This window comes from Salvelinus sp. IW2-2015, linkage group LG20 (genome assembly GCF_002910315.2).
Source record: "Salvelinus sp. IW2-2015 linkage group LG20, ASM291031v2, whole genome shotgun sequence".
Classification (NCBI taxonomy): domain Eukaryota; kingdom Metazoa; phylum Chordata; class Actinopteri; order Salmoniformes; family Salmonidae; genus Salvelinus; species Salvelinus sp. IW2-2015.
Window position 1 is genome coordinate 74,691,434 of NC_036860.1, and position 24,174 is coordinate 74,715,607.

Below are 24,174 nucleotides of genomic sequence, written 5' to 3' on the forward strand. Positions count from 1 at the left end.
TGAAAACTTGCTTCAGAGCACTCAGGACCTCAGACTGGGGTGAGGGTTCACCTTCCAACAGGACAATGCAAGGGTGGCTTCGGGACAAGTCTCAATGTCCTTGAGTGGCCCAGCCAGAGCCCGGATTTGAACCCGAGAGAACCTGGAGACCTGGTAATAGCTGTGCAGCAACGCTCCCCATCCAACCTGACAGAGCTTGAGAGGATCTGCATAGATCTGCAATACAGGTGTGCCAAGCTTATACCGTCATACCCAAGACTCAAGGCTGTAATTGCTGCCAAAGGTGCTTCAACAAAGTACTGAGTAAAGGGTCTGAATACTTATGTAAATCTCATATTTCTGTTTTTTTTTATTTGATAAATTTGCAAAAATGTATCAAAACCATTTTTTTTATTTGTCATTATGAGGTATTGTGTGTAGGTTGAGAAGGGAAAAAAACAATTTAATCTATTTTAGAACAAGGCTCTAACGTAACAAATGGTGGAAAAAGTCAAGGGGTCTGAATACTTTCCCAATACATTGTATATCAATCAGCACTGATAAAAGCAGACTGTTAAGATTGAGAGAACATTTTAATACAAAGCAGTACAAAAAAACAAAAAGAAGTGAATAAATAAAAAAAACTAGTTATTTTCCTGACTGGTAAAAACAGTTTTAGACAAGCCTCGTGAAAACACAATAAACAGAGGAAATACAGTAGTTACAGACGTTGGTACGTAGGTGCGGCAGTGTGAATACAGTATAGTGCAATACAATAAAGGAGACACAGTCCAATACAGTAGTTAAAAAGACCTACATTATATGTTTCCACCAACCACAGGGTTGAAGATTCATTCCAGAACATGTGGAGTGTTTGTCAGCACAGAGGGAGAGAGAGAGAGAGGGGAGAGAGAGAGAGGGGAGAGAGAGAGAGGGGAGAGAGGAGAGAGAGAGAGAGAGAATGTCACTGCCAGTCTAGCAGTGCTTACCATGTGAACATCAGTGATGCAACAGTGTTTTTGGTCAGTTCAGTAAAAATAACATTTCACAGTGTCACCAGAGACCATTTGTAAGGCTCCCTCTCTTCCCAAAGCCACATCTCTCCAACCTACAATGTGTCCATTGTATGTTGATCTAGAGCAGGCGGGCCTCTAATGATCAAAATGTCATACTTCTTCATAATGAATTCCTGTCCTGATACAGGGTGTATGAAAGGGAGAAGTCAGTAGTGAAAGAATGTCAGTTATTTGGTATGAGGATCGTTGGTTACAGAACGACTCCCTGGGAACATTTAATGACTACGTCTGGCAGCAACTGGTCCCCCACCAAAATAATCACACACAAATTCACTAAGGCCACGAAACACAGGGAACAGGCCTGCTAAACCACACAGTGTAACCACCCAGGCCCTTCCACAGCAAACATGACACATACACAAGCAAATGGAAAGAAGCCTATATCCTGTGCAGTCGGGGCAAGACACACACTCAAACACAAACCTCCAAGCGCACACATTCAAACTCGGCCCAAAACAAACACGCAATTAGGGAAGCGCCTAGGAGCTGTTTTGGATTCTCCCGTTCAGGAAAAGCTACATTTAAACAGAGCGGAGATGAACAGAGAGGGAGAGGCATCCTTCTGGGTCCTCCTCAATGCAGAGAGACTCCACCTGAAAGCTGGTCTCTGTAAATGCCCAGGACAAAGAGAGATGGTCCAAACGACTATGTTTACAGTGCAGATAAACTTCCAGTATAAACAGAGGAAGCTTTTCCTATAGGAGTGTGAGAGACAGAGAGAATGGGGGGAGGCAGAGCAGAGCAGGAGAGGAAGACAAGAAACGAGTGAGTGAGGGGGGAGAGAGGTGGTATGGCCTGACACTGGGGGGGTTTGGAATAACAAGCTAGGGAGATGGAGGAGGATGGTGTGAGTGTTGAGGATCGACTGTTGGTGTGTGAACGGGGGTGGGGGAGACAGACAGACCAGTTGAAATCAAGAGTATGCCTCAAGCTCTCGGTTTCTTCTCTGTTGACGAGGTCTGCTGTGCTTCAACAGTCCCCCCGGCGGAGACTGGACCTACTGAAGGAATTTCTGTGAAGACATAAAAAGWTCAAAAGACAGATTAAAATGTTGCTATCTGGACGAGGGTTTTGCAATGTGTGGATGAAGGAGCCTCTTAATTGCTGGTATGGTGTATGTCATTTTGTGTTCTGGCAGGTGTGGCTGTGCTGTATCTGGCTGTGATTAGAAATCCTCCAGCCCTCACATAAGACACGCAGCTGGCTCCAAAAACACCCAGTCAAAACCAACCATGTGCTGACACTTTCCAAACCAGATCTGCTGAGATGATTGAAGCAGCAGCTGCATTGTGTGTGGATGAAGGGGTCCTACTAGTGGTACTCAGTGGGGCGTGATGCATGTTTGTGTGACTAAGAGTATGTAAAGGTCAGTTACTACGGTGTTTTTCAAAGAGAGGCTGGCAGTGGGGTGTTCAAATGGATTTGCTCACAGTGTTGTGGTTTTGCATCTGTGTGTGTGAAGACGGCTTGTCAAGTTACTATTGTTGAGGCTGTAAGATTCAGGCTCTAGTGCCTGTAGAGCTGGATGCGCTCATTATTGTGTGTGTGTGTGTGTGTGTGTGTTGTGGTGTTGTGTGTGTGGTGTGTGTGTGTGTGTGTGTGTGTTGTGTGGTGTGTGTGTGTGTGTGTGTGTGTGTTATTATGAGTGTGGTGTGTCCATGCAGTTCATAAGTGTGTGAATCCAGTTTCTTGTACATAGACATTGAATCACTGGTCATTTAATATGTTACATAATGCTTACTCATCATAATGATATACTGTATTCTATTTCACTGTATTTTAGTCAATGCCACTCCGACATTGCTCGTCTCTAATATTACATATTTTTTATTCCATTCTTTACTTTTAGATTGTGTGTATCGTTGTGAATTGTTAGATCTACTGCACGTTGGAGCTAGGACACAAGCCTTTCGCTACACCCGAATAAACTCTGCTAAATATGTGCACGTGACCAATAGATTTGATTTGTAACCTTTGTGTAGCAGACTGAAGCCCTGCAGCCGGCAGTGTCCTGTAGAAGCTGTGGGATGCTTGCGGGTGATGAGGGTCCCAGAGACTCTTTCAGCTTATTGTAGTTCCTCTCCATTTCCTTGTGGTACTCTTTCTGGTCTGGACCAATCAGAGTCTTGTTTTTTCCTCAGGGCATCCTCACACCTGCAGAGAGGAAGGAACACACACACGTCAAAGTCTGTTCACTGGGTTATTGAAACGTGTGTGTCAGACTGTATAGTCCATGTACAGGCTTTGTAAGGTGTCACACCTCTTATGAAGTCTTTAAAGCAGAGGCGTAGTTTGTGTGTATGACGGTACAGCTTGGGGTCATCGGAATGTCAGAGAGAAAGACCTGGGCCACCTCCAGAGGGCCCTGCACCGAGAGACAGAAGAGAGCGGAGAGAGGGTTACGTACACCTCCAACATGTCAAACACACACAAGGATATTACACAAACACAGACCTGGTTGACAGTGGTGCCCACGGAGCCCTGCAGCACCATCTGCAGCATCTTGGCGTCGGCAGGCTCCTGGTGGGTAGCGAAGGCCAGCTCCTGGGTCTTCTTCTGCATGTCCTCTATAGCCACCTCCATGGGCACCAGGATGATCTGGAGAGGAGAGGAGAAAGCGACATGATCATGAGCACTGCTTCACTGTGAGTGGATTAAGCTAGTGTTATGTCCTGTAAAGCTCTATGAGCACCTGGAAAAACACTGCTAAATATAAATCATTTCACTGTTCACAGTGCTCACCYTGTTTCACACTACAGTCATACATGTACACAGTGACCCACCTCCTCTTTGTGGATGACGTTGACGCGTGTCTTGATGTAGGGGAAAGCGTGGGACGTGGTGAGGATGGACTTGCGTTTGTACTGCTCGTGCAGGTCCCCGTGGGCGCGCCCGTCCAGGGTGAAGGGGGTGCAGTACATGAAYGTGCGCAGGTTGTAGTTCTTGTCGAAGTAGGTGATCCTCTCCTTCAGCTCGTACGTGTCGAAGAAGGGCTCCACGTAGGTGATCTGGAGGTAGGCCTGACAGACATAGATATACAACACATATATAAGCACTGGAGGTAGGCCTGAGAGCCGCACAGATAAACAACACATAGATCAGTACTACGGGTCATTCCTCACATCCCCATTTAAAAACTGCAACACAAACCTTCAGTCATTTCTCTTTCTGAGACTTTGGGCCTTTTACCTTATTGGGGTCCAGCTTGTTCTTGTCCACATGGTTGGAGTCCTTGATAATCTCCACCACATCATCTCCAAACCGCTCAGCATAGAACTCCTMAACAAGATGTAGAGAGACATTCAAAAGACTGGTATCAGCTTATAACACACAACTCTGCAATGGTCCAGTGAGTTACAGAAAGGATCACTGARGTCTTTGGGTGCTATATAAATGATTATTAACATCCTCCTCGTCATTCTCCTSAGACCGTACCTCTAGTCTGTAGGAGATCTCAGCCAGCTTGGTGATAGAGGGCTCCTTGTACACAAACTCCTGCTCATCCAGGTCCCCAAAGCGACAGCCGTAGAAGCCCACCCGGAAGTAGGTCCCAAACATCCTCTACACACTATAGAGAGGGGCATGGAAGACCGAGAGGGGGGGGAGGGGGAAGAATAGGAAAACAGAACACAGAGATTACTTTCAGAGTCACTTAGTCTAAACTGCCCTAAATTGACATGTTAATTTGTTCTAAGTTGTCCTAAATTGACATGTAATTTTGTTTCTAAAGTTGTCTAAATTGACATGTTAATTTGTTCTAAGTTGTCCTAAATTGACAATGTTAATTTGGTCTAAGTTGTCCTAAATTGACATGTTATTTGGTCTAAGTTGTCCTAAATTGACATGTTAATTTGGTCTAAGTGTCCTAAATTGACATGTTAATTTGTTCTAAGTTGTCCTAAATTGACATGTTCATTTGTTCTAAGTTGTCCTAAATTGACATGTTAATTTGTTCTAAGTTCCCTAAATTGACATGTTCATTTGTTCTAAGTTGTCCTAAATTGACATGTTAATTTGTTCTAAGTTGTCCTAAATTGACATGTTAATTTGTTCTAAATTGTCCTAAATTGACATGTTAATTTGTCTAAGTTGTCCTAAATTGACATGTTAATTTGTTCTAAGTTGTCCTAAATTGACATGTTAATTTGTCTAAGTTGTCCTAAATTGACATGTTAATTTGGTCTAAGTTGTCCTAAATTGACATGTTAATTTGGTCTAAGTGTCCTAAATTGACATGTTAATTTGTTCTAAGTTGTCCTAAATTGACATGTTATTTGTTCTAAGTTGTCCTAAATTGACATGTTATTTGTTCTAAGTTGTCCTAAATTGACATGTTAATTTGTTCTAAGTTGTCCTAAATTGACATGTTAATTTGTTCTAAGTTGTTCCTAAAATTGACATGTAATTTGTTCTCTAAGTTGTCCTAAATTGACATGTTAATTTGGTCTAAATTGTCCTAAAACGACATGTTACAACCAGGGCTCCATATGCGACAACATATTTTGCTGTGTGACTTGGAGTTTAAATTTAGGAGTGCCTTCGTAAAGTATTCAGACACCTTGACTTTTTCCACATTTTGTTACATTACAGCCTTATTCTAAAATTGATTACATTGTTTTCCCCCCCTCAAATCTACATACAATACCCCATAATGACAAAGCAAAAAAAAAGTTTAAAAAATTGTTGCTAAATTATATAAAATAAAATGAAATATGACATTTACATAAGCATTCAGACCCTTTACTCAGTACTTTGTTGAAGCACCTTTGGCAGCGATTACAGCCTTGAGATTTCTTGGGTATGACGGAACAAAATAGGCACAGCTGTATTAGGGGAGTTTCTCCCATTCTTCTCTGCAGATCCTCCCAAGCTCTGTCAGTTTGGATGGGGAGCGTTGCTGCACAGCTATTTTCAGGTCTGTCCAGAGATGTTCGATTGGGTTCAAGTCCGGGCTCTGGCTGGGCCACTCAAGGACATTCAGAGACTTGTCCCGAAGCCACTCCTGCGTTGTCTTGGCTGTGTGCTTAGGGTCGTTGTCCTGTTGGAAGGTGAACCTTCACCCCATTCTGAGGTCCTGAGCGCTCTGGAGCAGGTTTTCATCAAGGAGCTCTCTGTACTTTGCTCTGTTCATCTTTGCCTCGATCATGACTAGTCCCCCAGTCCCTGCAGCTGAAAAACATCCCCACGGCATGATGCTGCCACCACCATGATTCACCGTAGGGATGGTGCCAGGTTTCCTCCAAACGTGATGCTTGGCATTCAGGCCAAAGAGTTCAATCTTGGTTTTATCAGACCAGAGAATATTGTTTCTCATGGTCTGAGAGTCTTCAGGTGCCTTTCTGCAAACTCCAAGCGGGCTGTTGTGTGGCTTTTACTGAGGAGTGGCTTCCATCTGGTCACTCTACAATAAAGTGTCATGTTGCAGAGATGGTTGTCCTTCTGGAAGGTTCTCCCATCTCTACAAAGGAACTCTGGAGCTCTGTTAGAGTGACCATCGGGTTCTCGGTCACCTCTCTGACCAAGGCCCTTCTCCCCCGATTGCTCAGTTTGGCTGGGTGGCCAGCTATAGGAAGACTTGGTGGTTCCAAACTTCTTCCATTTAAGAATGATGGAGCCACTGTGTTCTTTTGGACCTTCAATGTTGCAGAACTTTTTTGGTACCCTTCCCCGGGAACATCAGTGCTACAAATAACATTTTTTAATTTAGAGCCCTAGTTAAAACATTGAAACCATATGCTACCACAGCAACCAGTAAATACACCCCAGAGAGTTGGAGCCAGTCAATCTTGTGCAACTGTTTTACACAACTATGTATTGGTTAAGTGTGTGAAAGTGTGAATGCAATGCAATACCGTGGTTTGAATAAGTGTTGGGGAGTTTTATTACATTTCACTTACCAGTTAGGAAACATCATCCAGAAAGGACAGGAAAGGCAGGGAAACCACAGGAAAGAGAAATCAAATATTATTGTTTAAATGCATTTATAAACTGGGTGATTTGAGCCCTGAATGCTGATTGGCTGACAGCTGTGGTATATCAGACCGTATACCATGGGTATGACAAAACATGTATTTTTACTGCTTCAATTACGTTGGTAACCAGATTATAATAGCAATAAGGCACCTCGGAGTTTGTGGTATATGGCCAATATACCACGGTTAAGGGCTGTATCCAGGCACTCCGATTTGCGTCGCGCCTAAGAACAGCCCTTAGCCGTGGTATATTAACCATATACCACACCCCCACGTGCCTTATTGCTTAAATAAACTCAATATCCGTTAAGTTACACAAACAAACAGCATATTTAATTTACTTTACCTCCCATCCAGAACTCTGGTTGTAGATTTTGTTAAAGGCGTCCTGCAACTTTCCATGGACAATAGCCAGCTTCTTGAAGTCTCTGTTGGCCTCGTGGACCGGGAGTAGGATCTTATACACCTCGTTGATGGCCTCGTACATGGAAGCCTGCAGGGGAGATACAGTATGAAACAGTGAGAAGTCTACCTACAGCGCACTACAATTCATATATACTTTTTCAAAAACCTGGCTTTCTCTATGTGAACATACAGCTCTGACTATTTACTAGGTGGTAAGGCAAACGGATGCTGTGTAGGGCGTCCACTCAAAGAGAGATTCAAAAGTTATTCATCACGTATTTAAGGAAATCTCAATGCAAAGAAGATCTGAGTAATACCATGTGGAAGGAGGTTGCAGCTTGCTCCAGCAGCCCCACCAGCCCCAACTCGCTGAAGTACTTCCCTGCACAGATACCCTCCTCCTCCGGGGACAAGATGTCATCAGACACCGCTGACTCCTCCAGAACATTAGACGAGATGTGCTACAGCAGGTAAGGGACAGAGCAGTCAGGAAACGACTAAGGTTTTGAGGTATACTATAATGGACAGGAAAACACACACACTCCTGACCTGGAAGGTGACACAGCCAATGGGCAGGTAGCGGCAGTCCTCCAGCATGTTGAGGTACTCTGCCACCAGGGCGGCGCTGTGCACCAGGCAGTGGGCTGCCTCCGCGTGGTTCCCTCTCTCCGAGTGCTTCCCCGCCATGTTCTGCAGCCACGTCAGACGCAGGTCAGGGGAGTTTTGATAGCCCTTAGCAATCCTGAGGGTGGGGTGGGGTGGGGAGACAGAAAATCAGGTCGGTACATAGCTAATGTAATCCAAGCCGGGGCGGCAGGTAGCCTAGTGGTTAGAGCGTTGGGCCAGTAACCCGAAAGGTTGCTGGATCGAATCCCCGAGCTGACAAGGTAAACATCTATCATCCTGCCCCTGAGCAAGGCAGTTAACCCACTGTTCCCCACACGCTGAAGACGTGGATGTCAATTAAGGCAGCCCCCCGCACCTCTCTGATTCAGAGGGGTTGGGTTAAATGCAGAAGACACATTTCAGTTGAAGGCATTCAGTTGTACTGACCTGGTATCCCCTCTTACCCTTTGGATTTCTCTTTACTCCGTTTGTGGATGTGAATGTGTTTGAGAGAAAGTGGTTGTGTCGATGAGACAGCTGCTGTGTGTGTAATACCTGTACATGAGATCAATGAGCATCTCAGGGTCCTGCTGGTGCTCCTTCATCTTGACTGTGTCAGTCAGAATCATGTGCAGATTGAAGACCAGATCCTGGACCTGTTCTGGGAACGGGGAGTCCCGTAGCTCCAGGTCCTCCTCTGCGTAGGTCAGGATGGTTTTTAGGGAACGTCGGAGGTGCTCCTCGTTGAAGTTCTGAGATGTCCCCACCAGGGAGGACAGGGACATGGTGACCTGCATCTTCACCCGGGCAAAGTTCTACACCAGAGAGAGGATGAGTCAATACTCAAGACTACAGAAGGGATGTGACCAATACAGAATTCCACAACATGTCAGTTGATGGTGTTGAGACTGAACTGGAACCATCTTTACTTCTATTCTTATTGTTGTTGCATTGTTGACAGGTGAACCTGCAAGTAAGCATTTCATTATAARYTATACACCARSTYTATCCTGRGCATAGGACAAAWATACTGGATTTGATTTGTATTATTGTGGGAAGATTTTAGCCTGAAAATTCAAACTGAATTCACGCTTCATATCACGATTGTTTCACTTCAAAACAGGTAAACGGAGTGTGAATGCAGTTTGTCTTTCCAGGCTATGACAAGCTTCTGTATGAGTGAGACTCACGTTGCCGATCTCAAAGTTCTGCCTCATCAGCAGYTAGAGGGAGGCGGAGGCTTGACTCCGGACAGAGCCCACACTGCTGCTGCAGTGGCGGAGCAGACGCAGACACAGGTCAGCACACAGCTCTGTGTCCTCCTCAAACAGCATCTCTGGGAACTACACACACAGGACACACAACACTTAATCCACACACACACGAAGACATGTAACTTTGTGTGTGTAACTAACATACGGGCGTGCACACACCCACACACACCTTAAAGACCAGTCCCCTCTGTGTAGTGAAGCAGTGCTGCAGGAAGAGGGCACTCTGACTCCCTGCCATGCTGTGGAGGAGGACTCTCAACACTCCGCCCAAAACACTCTCCTTCAGCTCCGACGCCAGCACCGTCTTCACTATGATCTCCAGCGTGTCCAGGACGACCAGAGAGGCTTCAGTGGCCAGGTTTCCATCCACCACGGACTCCTGCTCCGTCTCCGCCTTGGTTCTGCAACGAAACAGGGTTTACAATCACTCAAGACACACACAAATCCGTACAAACGTCACTATACAACGTGCCTACACAAATACTGAACACAGACCGTTGATGACAAGTTCTATCAAGTCATTGGTCTACCTTCGGCATTCATCTGTGCATAGGGCGGGGACCTACTTGTCGACTCTGTCTGTGTTCTGTCTCCAGTGKGTGACGTTCTTCCTCCATCTGACATTCTCATTGCCATATGGACTCCGCTCTGAACCAAAACAAAACATACGGACACTTGTAACAACCACAAAGGAACATTGCATGTAGAAAATCTCAAACTACGATGGCCCATCCGGTGCTGGTACCTCTGCAGCGACGGACCATCTCCTGTCGGGCTCCGATGGTTCCCAGTATGGCCTCCTCTAGACGAGCCTTCATGTCCTGAGACTTCTTAAACGTCAGGCTGTTGATACGCTCCAGAGCCTTCTTCCCCTGGGACAACCAATCAGAGATGGAACGGTCAGAACGGCTATAATAGGAGGTATTCAGGTCGGAGAGTCCAACAGGGGTAACAGGTGAAGGACGAGAGGTACAGCGGTCTGATCAGTGAGGGGGGACAGAAGTGGTGCCTACCTTGTACTCGAAGCAGGACACCGAGAGGTACAGCGGTCTGATCAGTGAGGGGGGACAGAAGTGGTGCCTACCTTGTACTCGAAGCAGGACACCGAGAGGTGCAGCGGTCTGATCAGTGAGGGGGGACAGAAGTGGTGCCTACCTTGTACTCGAAGCAGGACACCGAGAGGTGCAGCAGGTCTAGCAGCCTGTTGATCTGCAGCACAGAGAGGTCTGACACCCAGCTCTCCAGCAGAGCAGCGTCTGCGTTCTTCAGAACCCACAGGAAAGACACCAGCAGAGTCCTACTGCACTCTGCCGACAGAGAGCTGCACTGACGACCAGCCTGGGAGAAAGATGAACGCCTACATTAGGGCTAGGAGTTTTTCCTGATGTCACTTTGAAACTATGTCACTTTGCAAACTATGTCACTTTGCAAACTATGTGGATGGGAAAGAGTGTCAGAGGAGCTCATGAGCAGTGAGCCATCTACAGGTAGTGAGGGGTAGTTCAGTATGGCGGCTGTCATTAGAAGGCATGCTGTACCCCCTCTGGTGTTGTCGATTTGCCCCATGCTGGTACTGTACCTTAGTGTGGAAGTGTACTACAAAGGATCTCAATAACAGAGGGAGGGGGAAAATGAGTTCAATCGTTACCAGGGTTACTGGAGTTACTAAAAATGCCTGAGATATGAAAGCCTGAGGCAGTAAGCTCCACACAGCAGAGGGGGGCTGATGGTGTCTCATTACTCACCACCGTGGGCATGGTGAAGTTGGGGGCTTTGGCATGCGGCAGCGGGGAGCCAGCGATCGCCATGGCGACAGACTGACTGATGGTTCCGTTGTCTGGTTCCCCGTCCTCTTGCATAGCGGGGGCGTGGCGGCCCCGGGCGGGAGAAGTGTCTGACAAACACAGGAACAAAACATACTGCTGATTCTATCAACCTAAGCGAGAATAACTAACTAGCATGCAATCTCCCACCTCCAATCAGGGTTTAAACAACGCCACATGGGCAGAGAAGAGGAAGATGATACTGGTTAACCTACAGCAGGGGTAGGCAACTAGATTAGGCCGCGGGACGATTTTTGTCGGAGCGGATGGTTGGGGGGCCATAACATAATTATAATAATTTATACACTGCAAATTGACCACAACTAAGCCCAAAAACAGATTGTATTTGAGAATAACAATAATTTCAAACCTTGATTACATTGAGACATCGTTTTCTTATTTGTGGGAATACTTGGGAACAGACTTCCTAAATTAATTCCTGGTGATTGGACAGTGTTTTATTACAACCTCCAAAAAACCTGCTGGACGTTTTTGGCACGCGGTCAGCCTGTTGCCGACCCCTGACCTACAGAGTGTCCTTCTCACCTGTGAAGTCATGGAGCTGGGGCAGGGTGTCCATGACGATGGGGATGAGGGGCAGGTAGAGCTGGGCGATGTGGGTTCGCACCTGGGGGTCCGTGTAGCGAGGGTCCGCATCATGACTGCACATCAGAGAGTGGACTGCACTGATGGCCTTTTTATGCAGGAAAAACACCCTGGGGGAGACTGAATGAGTCAGTARGTGCCGTGTGTGTCTAGTTGTGTGTGTGTGTGWGRMTGTGTGWGTGAAGCCTCCTCACCCCTCCGCATCAGGCTCCAGGATGAGGGATAGTTCAGTCAGCAGCAGGCCAGACAGGAAGTGTTGCTGTCTGAAGGGGACGGAGAGCTCAAACATACTGGCCACACCCTGGTCCTGGTGCATACTGGAGAACGCTGAACCCTGAGAGAGGGAGGGAGATGGATGGATGGTYYGAGGAGGGAGAGGAAGGACTTTCTAGCAAGAGTATTACTACCGATGTCAGCAGATGACAAAGTTGGCCCTTGGTCAAGATCACTGTGTTGCCTAGTAATGAATGGAGCCTCCAGTCCAGTGGAGTTACCTGGGAGGTGGTGGAGGAGGTGGAGGGGGAGGGCGAGGCGGGGGGGCTGAGGGTGGAGCAGGGTAGGTTGAGGGTGACATAGTGTTCATGGCTGCACACGATGCGGGTGAAGTCCATTCTCAGAGCAGTCAGAGAGCTGGGGTTCTGGGCTGTGTGGAACTTGTTGGCGATCTGACACACACGCACACACACACACACACACACACACACACACACACACACACACACACACACACACACACACACACACACACAGAGAGAGACATATGGTTCAGGTATGTGTAAGACAACGTATTCAGGGACTGGTTGCAGTAAAAGCAAATGATGTCATGTGTGTTTGTCATTTGTGATGACTCGGTTGATGACTGACAGTGGGTGTAAATACTGCCTTGTATTGTGGCAGAATAGTGACACTGTCTGTATGCATGTTCGTACGTGCCTGTTTGTAGTAGAACCCGAAACTCACTATCTGAGAGTGGGTGAGTGGGTGTCTGTGTTTATCATTGGAGCAGATGACAGGACCTGTGTGTGTGTATGTGTGTGTGTGTGTGTACCTGTTTGTAGTAGGAGCGGATGAGGTTGAAGACAAAGCCACGGTCCATGAGAGACAGCAGGTCATTCAGGAAGAAGGCCAGACTGCTGTTCAACCTCTCCACAAGCTCCACATCCTGAGAGAGAGACAGGGAAGGAGGGCGAGAAAAGGAGGGAGAAAAAGGGAGGGAGCGAGAGAGAGGGAGGGAGAGGTATAGAGGGAGAGAGAGAGGAGGGAGAGAAAGTCCGTGATTAGAGAATATGGGAAGGGTTAAGAGGACAGAAGGTATACTTTGTATTCCCTAAAAAAGGGAAACGTGACTCCTATGTTCTGCAATTCCGTTCTAATGGCCCTTGGGTTGTGGCCACTGTACCTTGTGGTATCGCCCTGCTACATCAGCACTGATAGCCCCCACTAGAGCAGCGATGTCATCCACAAAGCGGTCTGGGAAGCGCTGGCGTCTGGGAAGGTCTATCCGGGAGGACAGGAACAGGTGGTGGGACATACTCTTCGTCTGGGAGAGGAGGAGAGAGAGGGAGGAAAAGAGGGATCACGGATTGTATCTAATTCTTCAAATGAACACTGGCTATGTAAAACATCATATTCCTTCACGCTTTTCTCTGAATGACAAATTTGACCAACTGTTTCTTGATTTACGGAAATCCATAAACGGCCTGTGTGATGAGGACGAGTGAGTAAGATCAAGATCTCATGAACGATGCCATACAGACACAACCGTCATTATCCTCGTCATTCAGATGCGTACCATGAGTTGGAAGAAGAACCAGGCCTGTTGCAGTGCTGCCTCCCTCACCGTGCTGGTGCTCACCACCCACTGTAGTGCCAGCTCCTCATGGAGCAGCTACACCAGGAAGTAAACAGGGTCAGAGAGAAACACCCAGGCAGAGTGCAGTACACCACGGTTAGCAACACAGAGGCTAACGCAGGAAAAGCTAGCTGAAATACGCAGGTAAAAATGTGAACGTGTGAAAATACTGAGCTAACACTAGCACCATACAATCTCTCATAAAAAGGTAGGGCTGTCTGCTAACAAACACAGTGAAAAAAGCTACTACTGCGCTAACAACAGGATTATTGTCGAACACTAACATGTGATAAATCCTGTCGGTAGCATTAGAGGAACATGAGACTCTAGACAGGTCTTATAATGTAGGCTTATTCTGGGAGATCCCAGATAACACACTTTACTCATACCTGGCTTTGATGACTGTGTCAACATTCAAAAGCTGATGCATTAAACAACTACTTATCTCGCTCTCACACACACAGAGACACACACACTTACAATATGAACTGATAAGCACCTGTGTGTGTGTTACACATACTGACAAACACAGAATGGATGAGGATGGACAAGGGTGTTAATATAGTGTTTTAGACAGTGTATGACAACGGTACCTTCTTGGCAATCTGTCTTGTTGGAGCTGAACAGAAGGTGGCGCTGTCCACAAAGGCAGACATGCGATTGCAGCCACGATCACTTGCCTGACAGAGTAGTGGAGCGATGGAAACACAGTGACGAAGACAAAGAGCAGGAGTGAGCAAGGTGGAAAAAGATGAATGAAAAATGTAAGAAATGTGATGGATGGCTAGAGGACTTCCTGGACTCAATTGACTAGCTTGGATAGAACTGACGTTAGCGCCAGTGGCGTTCAGATGTTCCATGCGGTTGATAGGATGAAATGTGATCCTAGTGAAAAGCATAATTGTGAATAACAAGTCGAGCTAAGCCAAGGAGGGGAAAAGGAACAGACCAATGACAGACAGACAGCTGACAAAACGGACCGTAGACAAACAGCGCAGCGCAGCAGCCACATAGGAGTGGAGGAGGGAAGGGCAGCGAGGAGGGTGGTGTTGGGTACGGGGTGAACATGGGGTTTGTTCTGGAGGCCAAAACGTTACAGAATGTTCACATAGAAATGTATCGGGTAGAACAGACTCATTGGCTCGTGTAGAATAGGGAACCATGTCCGCTCTAGTCATTATATTTCTCTCTGCAACGTTCTGAACAATTCTGGTTACTGAATGAACCGGCACCCATGGTGGAGAGGTAGGTAGGTAGTTGAAGGTAGGGAAGGAGGGTTGTTGGCACCTGCTTGAGCTCACAGGTGAAGTTGGGGTTCCGGCGTAGCACAGCTCTGGAGCCCCCGGGGGCATAAGCAGAGTTTACCCAGGAGTGGGAGCGGTCTATCCCCTGAACATCATATCACATCAGCCACCACACCGACACACAGGCAGCCACAGGCCATGGGGGGAGAGAGGGAGCGAAGGAAGTTTAGGGAGGGGTGGAGACAAGGGTCAAATTAGAGGGAGGAGAAGGAAGCAAGAGAGGGAGAGAGAGAGGAGGGGGGAGGGGAATAGCAAGGGATAGAACACAGAGGGACAGACAGACATAGGCACACCACAAGATTGCATAATTGGCAACAGCGGTGGAATCAACCAACATTTGGCACAAACAGACAGGAATCACAGGCATGCACATCAAGATACGACACCGGAGCGTCACTATGGGAGGACGAGGGGAGTCTGATTGTATGTTTATTCACAGGAAACACGTCGGACGGACATTCAGCGTACATTTAAACAGCCAGAATGCCATTTAACCCCAATTTGAGTAAGTGTCTATGTTTAGACTGGAAGAGGCAGCAGCGCTATCATAAGCACACAGATAACATATTCAGGAGTTCGTCACATAGTGCCTTTACTTCCCCAACTAGAGAAGAAACGGAACAGGTTGTATTTACAGTGCCTAGACCGGACAGAACAGGCTGTATTTACAGTACCTAGACAGGACAGAACAGGTTGTATTTACAGTGCCTAGACAGGACAGAACAGGTTGTATTTACAGTGCCTAGACAGGACAGAACAGGTTGTATTTACAGTACCTAGACAGAGACAGAAACAGGTTGTATTACAGTACCTTAGACAGGACAGTTGTATTTACAGTACTAGACAGGACAGGTTGTATTTACAGTACCTAGACAGGACAAGGTTGTATTTACAGTACCTAGACAGGACAGACAGGCTGTATTACAGTACTAGACAGGACAGAACAGGTTGTATTTACAGTGCCTAGACAGGGACAGGTTGTATTTACAGTACCTAGACCAACAAGACAGTTGTATTTACAGTACCTAGACATGCGTAATAGACAGGTTGTATTTAACAGTACCTAGGACAGGACAGGTTGTATTTACAGTACCTAGACAGGACAGAACAGGTTGTATTTACAGTACCTAGACAGGACAGAACAGGCTGTATTTACAGTACCTAGACAGGACAGAACAGGCTGTATTTACAGTACATAGACATTACAGAACAGGCTGTATTTACAGTATCTAGACAGGACAGGTTGTATTTACAGTACCTAGACAGGACAGAGGACAGAACATGTATTTACAGTACAGAACAGGTTGTATTTACAGTACCTAGACAGGACAGAGGACAGAACAGGTTGTATTTACAGTGTCTAGACAGGAAAGAGGCAATGTCTAAGATAGCTGTATTACCGGAGAGGAGCCAATGAGAGAACTCAATTCAATACCATTTGATTTGTATTGGAGGTAGAACTGACCTTGCTGCCGATGATCCTCTGCACCTCCTCGTCAGGTGACGTGGGGGTGCTGGCCAGGTCAGGGTTGGAGTTACTGATGCTCTTGGAGCGGGCCAGGTGCAGGGTGCTGGGGCGGGCCGTTGCCCTGGACAACGTGGCGTACTGGATGGGCAGCTCGTAGGCCGGGGTGGCACCCCCTGGTCAGGGAGAAGAGGAGGGCACTGATACCAAAATACACACTTATGCTCATTTTAGTAGTTGAGTGAGAATTCTCCAATCACAAGGTGAAATGAATCACACACAAGCACATCAGAGACATGGATAGATTAAAATACTCTTCCTTGAAAGCATTGGGACTACATCATTACAGCTGGTGTGGAGATATAGTGAATCTTCAGTGTATGCTGTTCCATTCCTCACCAGTAGGGGGCATGGCAGGCTCGGCAGTGGGCAGGTGGAAGCAGTAGTGGATGTAGGAGGCCAGCAGATTGTTCCTGCCATGCTGGTCCTGGTTCCCCTCCAGGTTCTTATGGATCTGGTTGACCAGCAGGGACATGGCCTCGAACGCTGCACGGCCCAGGTTCACTGAGAGATGGGAATGGGGAAAAAGAGGCAGAGATCACACATGGGTTTGCACTTTTGGGACTGTTCCATTTATTCCATTGTACAAGGCAAGCTCAATCGAGCGTAGACGTAAATTATTTTTTAAATGTATCCTAGATCTGGGAGAAATATTTGACCAGGAGTGTTTCTGTGGGAGAGTGGGGATCTTGAAAGGGCGATGAGGGATGAGTCAATCTAAGATGGCCGTCCTCTGTAAAGTCGGCCAAGCCACTCACCGATCTGTCCTGCGATGACGGGCGGGTGGACGATGAGCAGGATGAGTTTGGAGAGCAGCTGGTGGAGGAAGCGGACGCAGGTGTCGAGTAGCGCCCCCCGCAGGCCGGTCATGCTGGCCTTCAGCTCACCCTCCACGTTGGCCTCACTGATGATACAGTCCTTCAGACGGAATGGGAACGAGTACTCCTCCAGGACGTAACACAGGGTGAAGAACTTATCCAGGTGGGGGTCCTAAGAGACAAAGTCACATTGGGGGGACGGGACGGGGGGTATTCATTTAATTTACAATCCCATTGACTAGAGTATTAGAGAAAGTGAGGTAAAGAGAGAAGTGAGAGAGAGAGAGAGAGAGAGAAAGAGAGCGAGCGAGCGAAAGACAGTTACCTGAGTGTGAACTGAGGAGGCAGCTGTCACCTCCACATTGAACACCTGCTTGTGATTATCCACCCACTTCATGCCTGGAAGCTGCACCTGCAATACACACACATTACCTACATCAYAACTCAGCCACACACAGACTAAGCATACAAACTCGRGAGTTCATGAGAACTAAGCATGCATGTGCTCYCACACTTACGTCAGGGGTGAGGACGGAGTAGCTGGGTGGTGGTTTCTCCACAGAGACCGGCAGACTGAAGGAACCGGCCCGTAGGCGGCCATGTTGCATCAGAGGAATCCACTGTGGACACAGACAATGTAATGCACATTATTACATCACACATAAATAAAAGACACAGCACAGCCAATCACTGATGACACTTCTAGTGTTTCAAAGGCCTAAATATTAGTAGCTTGTAACTGAGGTATGTAATGGGTAGGGAYGCACCCTAACTTGGGTCCATAGTTTCCCCTGGTCAGGTAAGTGGYAAAAACCTCCGGGTCCTAGTGAAGCGTACTCACGGTGTATCCCACYGGGGTCTCCAGGGGCGTGTTCTGTTTGGGCTGACAGCTGATGTGGTAGAAGGTGAACAGGAGGTGGTGGTTGTCTGTCAGGTTGGCTGGAATCTTCATCTTCACCTCCTCATAGAACTCTGGAGACCTGAGGACAGAGAGAGAGAGAGATAGGTGAGAGAGGGAAGGGGAGGAGGAAATAGACAGGATGAGAGGAGTGTAACAGGAAAGGTGTGGAAGGGAACGGGCTCTTACTTGTCATGGTAGATGACGGGTGAATAAGCCTCTGTAAAGAACTCAGCACAGCTGGATTTCCCAAAGATCACCTATTATGATGAGAGGAGACCGTTTTTATTGGATCTATGCCCTTACACAAAACACCCTCCCGCACCAACTTTGTCCTCAGAGCATTCTTGATACACAAGGGAAAATGTTGAGCGTGAAAAACCCAGCAGCGTTGCAATTCTTGACACACTCAAACCGGTGCCTGGCACCTACTACTATACTCTATTCAAAGGCACTTAAGTATTTTGTCTTGCCCATTAACCCTGTGTGTGAATGGCACACATACACAATCCATGTCTCAACTGTCTCAAGGCTGAAAAATCCTTCTTTAACCCGTCTCCTCCCCTTCATCTACACTGTGGATTTCACAATTGACATCAATAAGGGATCAAAGCTTTCACCTGGTCAGTCTGTCATGGCCTAATGTTTTGTAACTCTGTATGTCCATAAAGGAATTTACCAGAATCCTTCTCAGAACTGCTACATAAATAACATGCCATACTAAATGAAATGTAAGGTTCCTTAGCATTACAGTTGGAAGTCTTCCAAATTAGGTCATTTATAATTGCTGGTTTCTAAACATCATTAATTGGATTTGACAGTTTTTCACATTTTATGGACTGGGAATATGTCCAATAGTTGTTTAGATGTCTCCACAGGGCTTCTTCAATGGATTAGGATATTGTTGCCAGGGTCCCAGATTAGATTAGCGTGTGTCCTAAAGGCGCCAATCGGATTAAGAATCCACTGCACTGAACAACACCACAGCTTTTAGACAGGAAGTTAATTCTGCAGTAAAACCCTCCTTTAGTTTGTTATAACCATCAAAAAGGTTGGCTGTTTCCAAAAAACAGGAACTAGGGTTACCTACCCCCAACTCAGTTAAACACACTAGACATTCTTGTAGAGTGACCTACTCTTGTGGGGCACATCATATTTCACAGCATCAGGCTTTTCTTTGTGAGGGGGACGCCATTGTCCTGAGAGCACTGTGTTACAAATCTGTAGAGGTTTCCTGTTTTGTGATTGGCCTGCTTCACCAGTCCACCAATCACTCACCGGCATGGCCAGACTGGGATCCTCTCCTGCCATGAACTGCACCTTGACAGCAATGTTCCTGACTGAGCCCTGCCGACTGCTGAAGTTCAGGCTCTGGGGGTAGATATACAGCAGGTTCCTGGAAGTGGAGAGGAGGAGGACAAGATGAGGGAGAAGAAAGAAATGTCAGTGAATTTGAATTCCCTAATACAACCTGGAAGGCATAGAGGGGTCATTACACTCTAGTTTCAGCTCAGCTAGCCTACACGCTGCGGCTGCCTGCCAACATATCCTACTAACTAACGCACGCACCACAGGGAACATGCATGGTCAAATCAATTCTATCTATGCCACTACAAAAACAGAATATCTAGCCTAAATTAGAGGGTAGTATTAGGACATTGCTGCAGATTTATAACAAATCAAAAGATAAATCTTAACAATTAGGCCTATAAAGTGAGAAGGATTGGGAGAGAGAAACCATGTGTTTCGAGGAAGCATGTGAGTGACCTTCAACTCCTGTCCAAGTCAAACATGTGAAAGAACTTCAGAGCATACCAGTATATTCCAATCCAAAATGTAATTTACTTAGCAAGAACATTGTTAATCTATCTAGTATCCACACACTCACAAACAACACAGAGCAGTGTGACATTATATTGTCATGGTCTGATGGTCAGCCCAATATAATACTGTGCCTGGTTGCATAAAACAACAAGTGTTTCTCTTAAGGATTTACCTTCAGGAATAATGTTCCCTTACCTAAGATAATTGTTGAATGGCGCTGCATAGAGCCCCTCAAACGTTTCCCATAGGTGAGGGCATACTTAAGGGTACTTAATGGGTTTTAGGACCGTTTGAAGGCATGTATGGCAGAAAAATTATCTGGTTACCATGGAGACGACCTGATTACTGACTGAAGGTCTTGTCAAAGAGCATTTATTTTGGGAGATTGCAAAATAAAACATATACATTCAAAACAGGAGAAACAAATTGATTCAGAAGATAATAAAACAAGTTTATTTTAGTTACCTTTTTCACAACTTGTTTCTATTCATTTCTAAAACGTCAAGCTAACTTACAGAGTAGGTAGCTAACTATCCAGCTGGCTTTGTAGCCATTGATTGTGCACCTTCCATTGTTTAGCTAAGTAGCTAGCTAGCTGGTTGATGTTTTCCTTTTGCAACCAGGGCAGAGGAAAACATTCACCTTCACAAATTCTGTTTACATTGAGATCCATACTGAATAAAGCACTTAAGGGACCTCATGGGCACCATTAACCTTTTCACTTAATTTAAGAGAGAAATTCACCTTAAAATGTTTTGTGAATCTGACTTACCAAGTTAAACTTGAGATGTTTTATGCAACCAGGACCTGGTCCATTTCTACCAGGACAAACAGAGACTCAGTTGATGTTAATGTAGGTCATGTGTATTTGACACCTGGAGTCCTGACAGAGTTACTCCAGAGGTTGGGATGAATGCCAAGGTCAGCCTGACTAAGGCCACAGAGCTGATCTCTGATTGGACCACGACTGAGCTAATGTTTCACAGTAATTTTGAACATCCAATATAAAAGAGTCGTATCATTACTGATATCCGATGTGAGATGAAAAAGATACTACAGACCTGAGGCACTTAGACATACAGCTGAGAAAAGGTACCTTTTTAACGACAACTGAGGAGTAACAACACCCTTAACAAAGCTTTAAGACAAACAGCCATAGGAAGGGGCACAGGGCGATTCTCACGAGATTTCGAGTCGATAGTCTCTCTGAAGAGACAAAGAAATAATCTCTCCATATAGCCTCTGTCCTCAGATCAGGATGAGGGCCACACTACTCTGCCTGCTGTGTATGGCCATGTGTTTAACAGGGATCCCAGCCAGCCCCGTCCGGAAGGCCCAGAAGAACAACCAGGCTGCCCCCATTGATGACATGAACGTGCTGATGTACGGCGTGCTGCAGTTCAGCGAGACCCTCCACCACGTCTACGAAAGCACCGATTCCAAATTCGCGCGGATTGAGAGGTCGCTGAGGAGACATGAGGAAAGGCTGGAGAGGCTGGGCCAGGAGGCAGGCCAGGCCGCAGAGAAGGAAAGACAGATGAGACAGGTGCTAGGAGAGATACAGGTGAGGAAACATACTCGTCCTGCTCTGACGAAGGTCTACTGTGAACGGAAACTTGCCAATTAAATTACTGAAATGAGCATAGATCTAAGTGTGCAGAGGCTTTTTATTCAGTAGAATTTGGATCTTGCACCTTAGCTACTCTGTCAGGTGTACATTAGATTTATCTGTTTACCGGAGAAAACACACCCAGTCAGACACCTCAAACTAACTCTGAAAGTGTCATCAATTGGTAGAGGGTTAAGCATCTAAAATGATGATCAATTTGTGAAATTCACTCCAGAGCGACAGGGCAGACAGAGATAACCCTGCTTTGCCAACAATCTGAAATCCCAGTCAGTCAGATAAGCTCTATTCCTCTGGGCTCCAACAAGGAGAGAGAACAGCTGAAAAGACACCATTGGCTATTTGGCTGAATGGGCCAATAACTGCCATGAACCGGAGCACTCAATTATCTGGCTAGCTATTCAACATAAACACAGAGCCATGTACATGTTCGTTTTGTTTACTCAATATAGATCCTAATGTTCTGAGAACAGAGAATGGCATTGGCCAGCCAGTGTATGTTGAGGCCAAGGCAGTTTGAGCAGCTGGTCTGAGATCAGTGGGAGGGAGAGGATTTAAAGCCAGATGCTCTTTTCCAAGGGCCAGATGGCTGGGCTGCAGTCAGAGGCTGAGGAGGCTGAGGGCAAGGTGGCCCGGGTGGAGCAGGAYGAGGGYGAGCTTAGGACCAAGGTGATCAACCTGGAGACATACCTTCAGAACTACCCCCCCAACASCATACAGGAKTTAAAGGTAAGGTACACTTCTCAATCACACACAGATTACGCCAAACAATSCAATGRCAACACACTCAATCTGTTCTATTCCATTCATAAATTCATATGTGCGTGTGTGMTTTCAGGATAGGGCGTTAAAACACTCCAGTGTTCTGGAGGGCCTGCTAACATGGACACAGTTCCAAAAACAGAGCATTGAGAGTCAGAACCAACAGTTGACAAAGCTACAGAAACTGGTGTGTATAATAGCTGAACATAGTTTGAAAAATGCTAAATAGAATCTGCCCATGATTGATGTAGTGATGGACGCCGTGTTTGACTAAGTTCGCTTTGTTTATATTTCAGAGTGAAGCCAGGAGATAGCCAGTCCTTTGTCACATCACCCGATGGCTCCACTGAATCTTAACACCAGCTACTGTAGCTAATACACTCCATGACTTTACCCTGGTGCATAAATACCCTGRCTACTCATTCTACCATTATTCACACAGAACAAACATTCCCACCCAATAAACTGAATTACAAAAACATTATATATTTATACCACTGTATTATATTTCTGAATTCATTTAATTGTGTTTAACACAAGCCCTTTATTGTACATGTTCTTTATTTTAATTTTAATTCATTCTTACTGCTGTCATATTGTATATTTTGTGTGCAAATAAAAATCTGTAGGTGTGTGTGAGGGCATGTTAGACTGACCTGTAGGTGGTATGTGAGGGTGTGTAGGATGACCTGTAGGTTTGGTGCTGGTGTGAGGTGCGGTAGGACTGACCTGTATGGTTGGTGTGAGGGGTGTAGACTGACCTGTAGGTGGTTTAAGCAGTGTAGACCTGACCTGTAGGTTGTGTGAGGTGTAGAAGACTACTGTAGGTGTATTCGTGTAGACTGATAGTAGGTGGTGTGAGGGTGTTAGATGACCTGTAGGTGGATGTGAGGGTGTAGACTGACTGTAGGTGGTGTGAGGCGTGTAGTGACCTGTTATGGTGGTGTGAGGGTCTGTAGACTGACTGTAGGTGGTGTGAGGCTGTGTAGACTGACCTGTAGGTGGTGCTGATGGGGTGTAGGACTGATGTAGTGCGGTGGTGTGAGGAGTGTAGACTGACCTGTAGTGGTGTGAGGAGTGTAGACTGACCTTGGTCAGGTGGTGTGAGGCATGTTGACTGGCCTGTACTGGTGGTGTGAGGTGTAGGACTGACTGTAGGTGGTGTGAGGGGTAGATGCTGTAGGTGTGTGTGAGGGGTGTAGATGGACCTGTGAGTGGTGTTGTGAGGAGTGTAGACTGACCTGAGGTGGTGTGAGGGTTGTAGACTGACCTGTAGGTGATGTGTGAGGGGTGTAGACTGACCTGTTAGGTGGTGGAGCATTGTAAGACTGACCTGTAGGTGGTGTGAGGCGTTAGACTGACCTGTAGGTTGGTCGTGGAGGGATGTGTAGACTGACCTGTAGGTGGTGTGAGGGGTAGACTACCTGTAGGTGGTGTGGGGAGGTAACTGACCTGTTAGGGTGTGAGGGTGGTAGACTGACCTTAGGTGGTGAGGAAGGGTAGACTGACTGTAGGTGGTGTGAGGTGTAGACTGACCTGTAGGTGGTGTGAGGCATGTAGACTGACCTGTAGGTGGTGTGAGGTGGTGGTGAGACTGACCTGTAGGTGGTGTGAGGGGTGTAGACTGACCTTTGGGTGGTGTGAGGCATGTTAGACTGACCTGTAGGGTGGTGTGGCAGGGGGGTTAGACTGACCTGTAAGGTGGTTGAGGGGGTAGACTGACCTGTATGGTGTGTGAGGGGTGTAGATGACCTGTTACGGTGGTGTGGGATGAGACTGACGTTAGGTGTGTGAGGGGGGTAGACTGACCTGTATTTGGTTTG

At 46.6% G+C, this 24,174-nt stretch overlaps 1 protein-coding gene across 1 annotated transcript in view; it reads right to left on the bottom strand.

Moving 5' to 3' along the window:
* Window positions 1–553: 553 nt before the first annotated feature.
* The window catches only part of dock6 (dedicator of cytokinesis 6), a 41,653-nt gene continuing 18,032 nt past the window's right edge, over window positions 554–24,174 (bottom strand). The window contains 34 exon segments of the mRNA XM_070449638.1: window positions 554–2,067; window positions 3,028–3,209; window positions 3,316–3,378; window positions 3,381–3,420; window positions 3,510–3,653; window positions 3,839–4,075; window positions 4,245–4,334; window positions 4,491–4,616; window positions 7,374–7,520; window positions 7,750–7,893; window positions 7,982–8,174; window positions 8,594–8,853; window positions 9,229–9,381; window positions 9,482–9,713; window positions 9,879–9,960; window positions 10,058–10,184; window positions 10,468–10,650; window positions 11,058–11,206; window positions 11,682–11,851; window positions 11,936–12,075; window positions 12,236–12,406; window positions 12,790–12,903; window positions 13,141–13,281; window positions 13,534–13,629; window positions 14,187–14,273; window positions 14,881–14,982; window positions 16,363–16,538; window positions 16,762–16,926; window positions 17,181–17,412; window positions 17,566–17,652; window positions 17,759–17,860; window positions 18,082–18,220; window positions 18,328–18,398; window positions 19,417–19,534. Of these exon segments, the coding sequence (XP_070305739.1) occupies window positions 2,053–2,067; window positions 3,028–3,209; window positions 3,316–3,378; window positions 3,381–3,420; window positions 3,510–3,653; window positions 3,839–4,075; window positions 4,245–4,334; window positions 4,491–4,616; window positions 7,374–7,520; window positions 7,750–7,893; window positions 7,982–8,174; window positions 8,594–8,853; window positions 9,229–9,381; window positions 9,482–9,713; window positions 9,879–9,960; window positions 10,058–10,184; window positions 10,468–10,650; window positions 11,058–11,206; window positions 11,682–11,851; window positions 11,936–12,075; window positions 12,236–12,406; window positions 12,790–12,903; window positions 13,141–13,281; window positions 13,534–13,629; window positions 14,187–14,273; window positions 14,881–14,982; window positions 16,363–16,538; window positions 16,762–16,926; window positions 17,181–17,412; window positions 17,566–17,652; window positions 17,759–17,860; window positions 18,082–18,220; window positions 18,328–18,398; window positions 19,417–19,534 (4,678 nt within the window). The 3' untranslated portion in view covers window positions 554–2,052.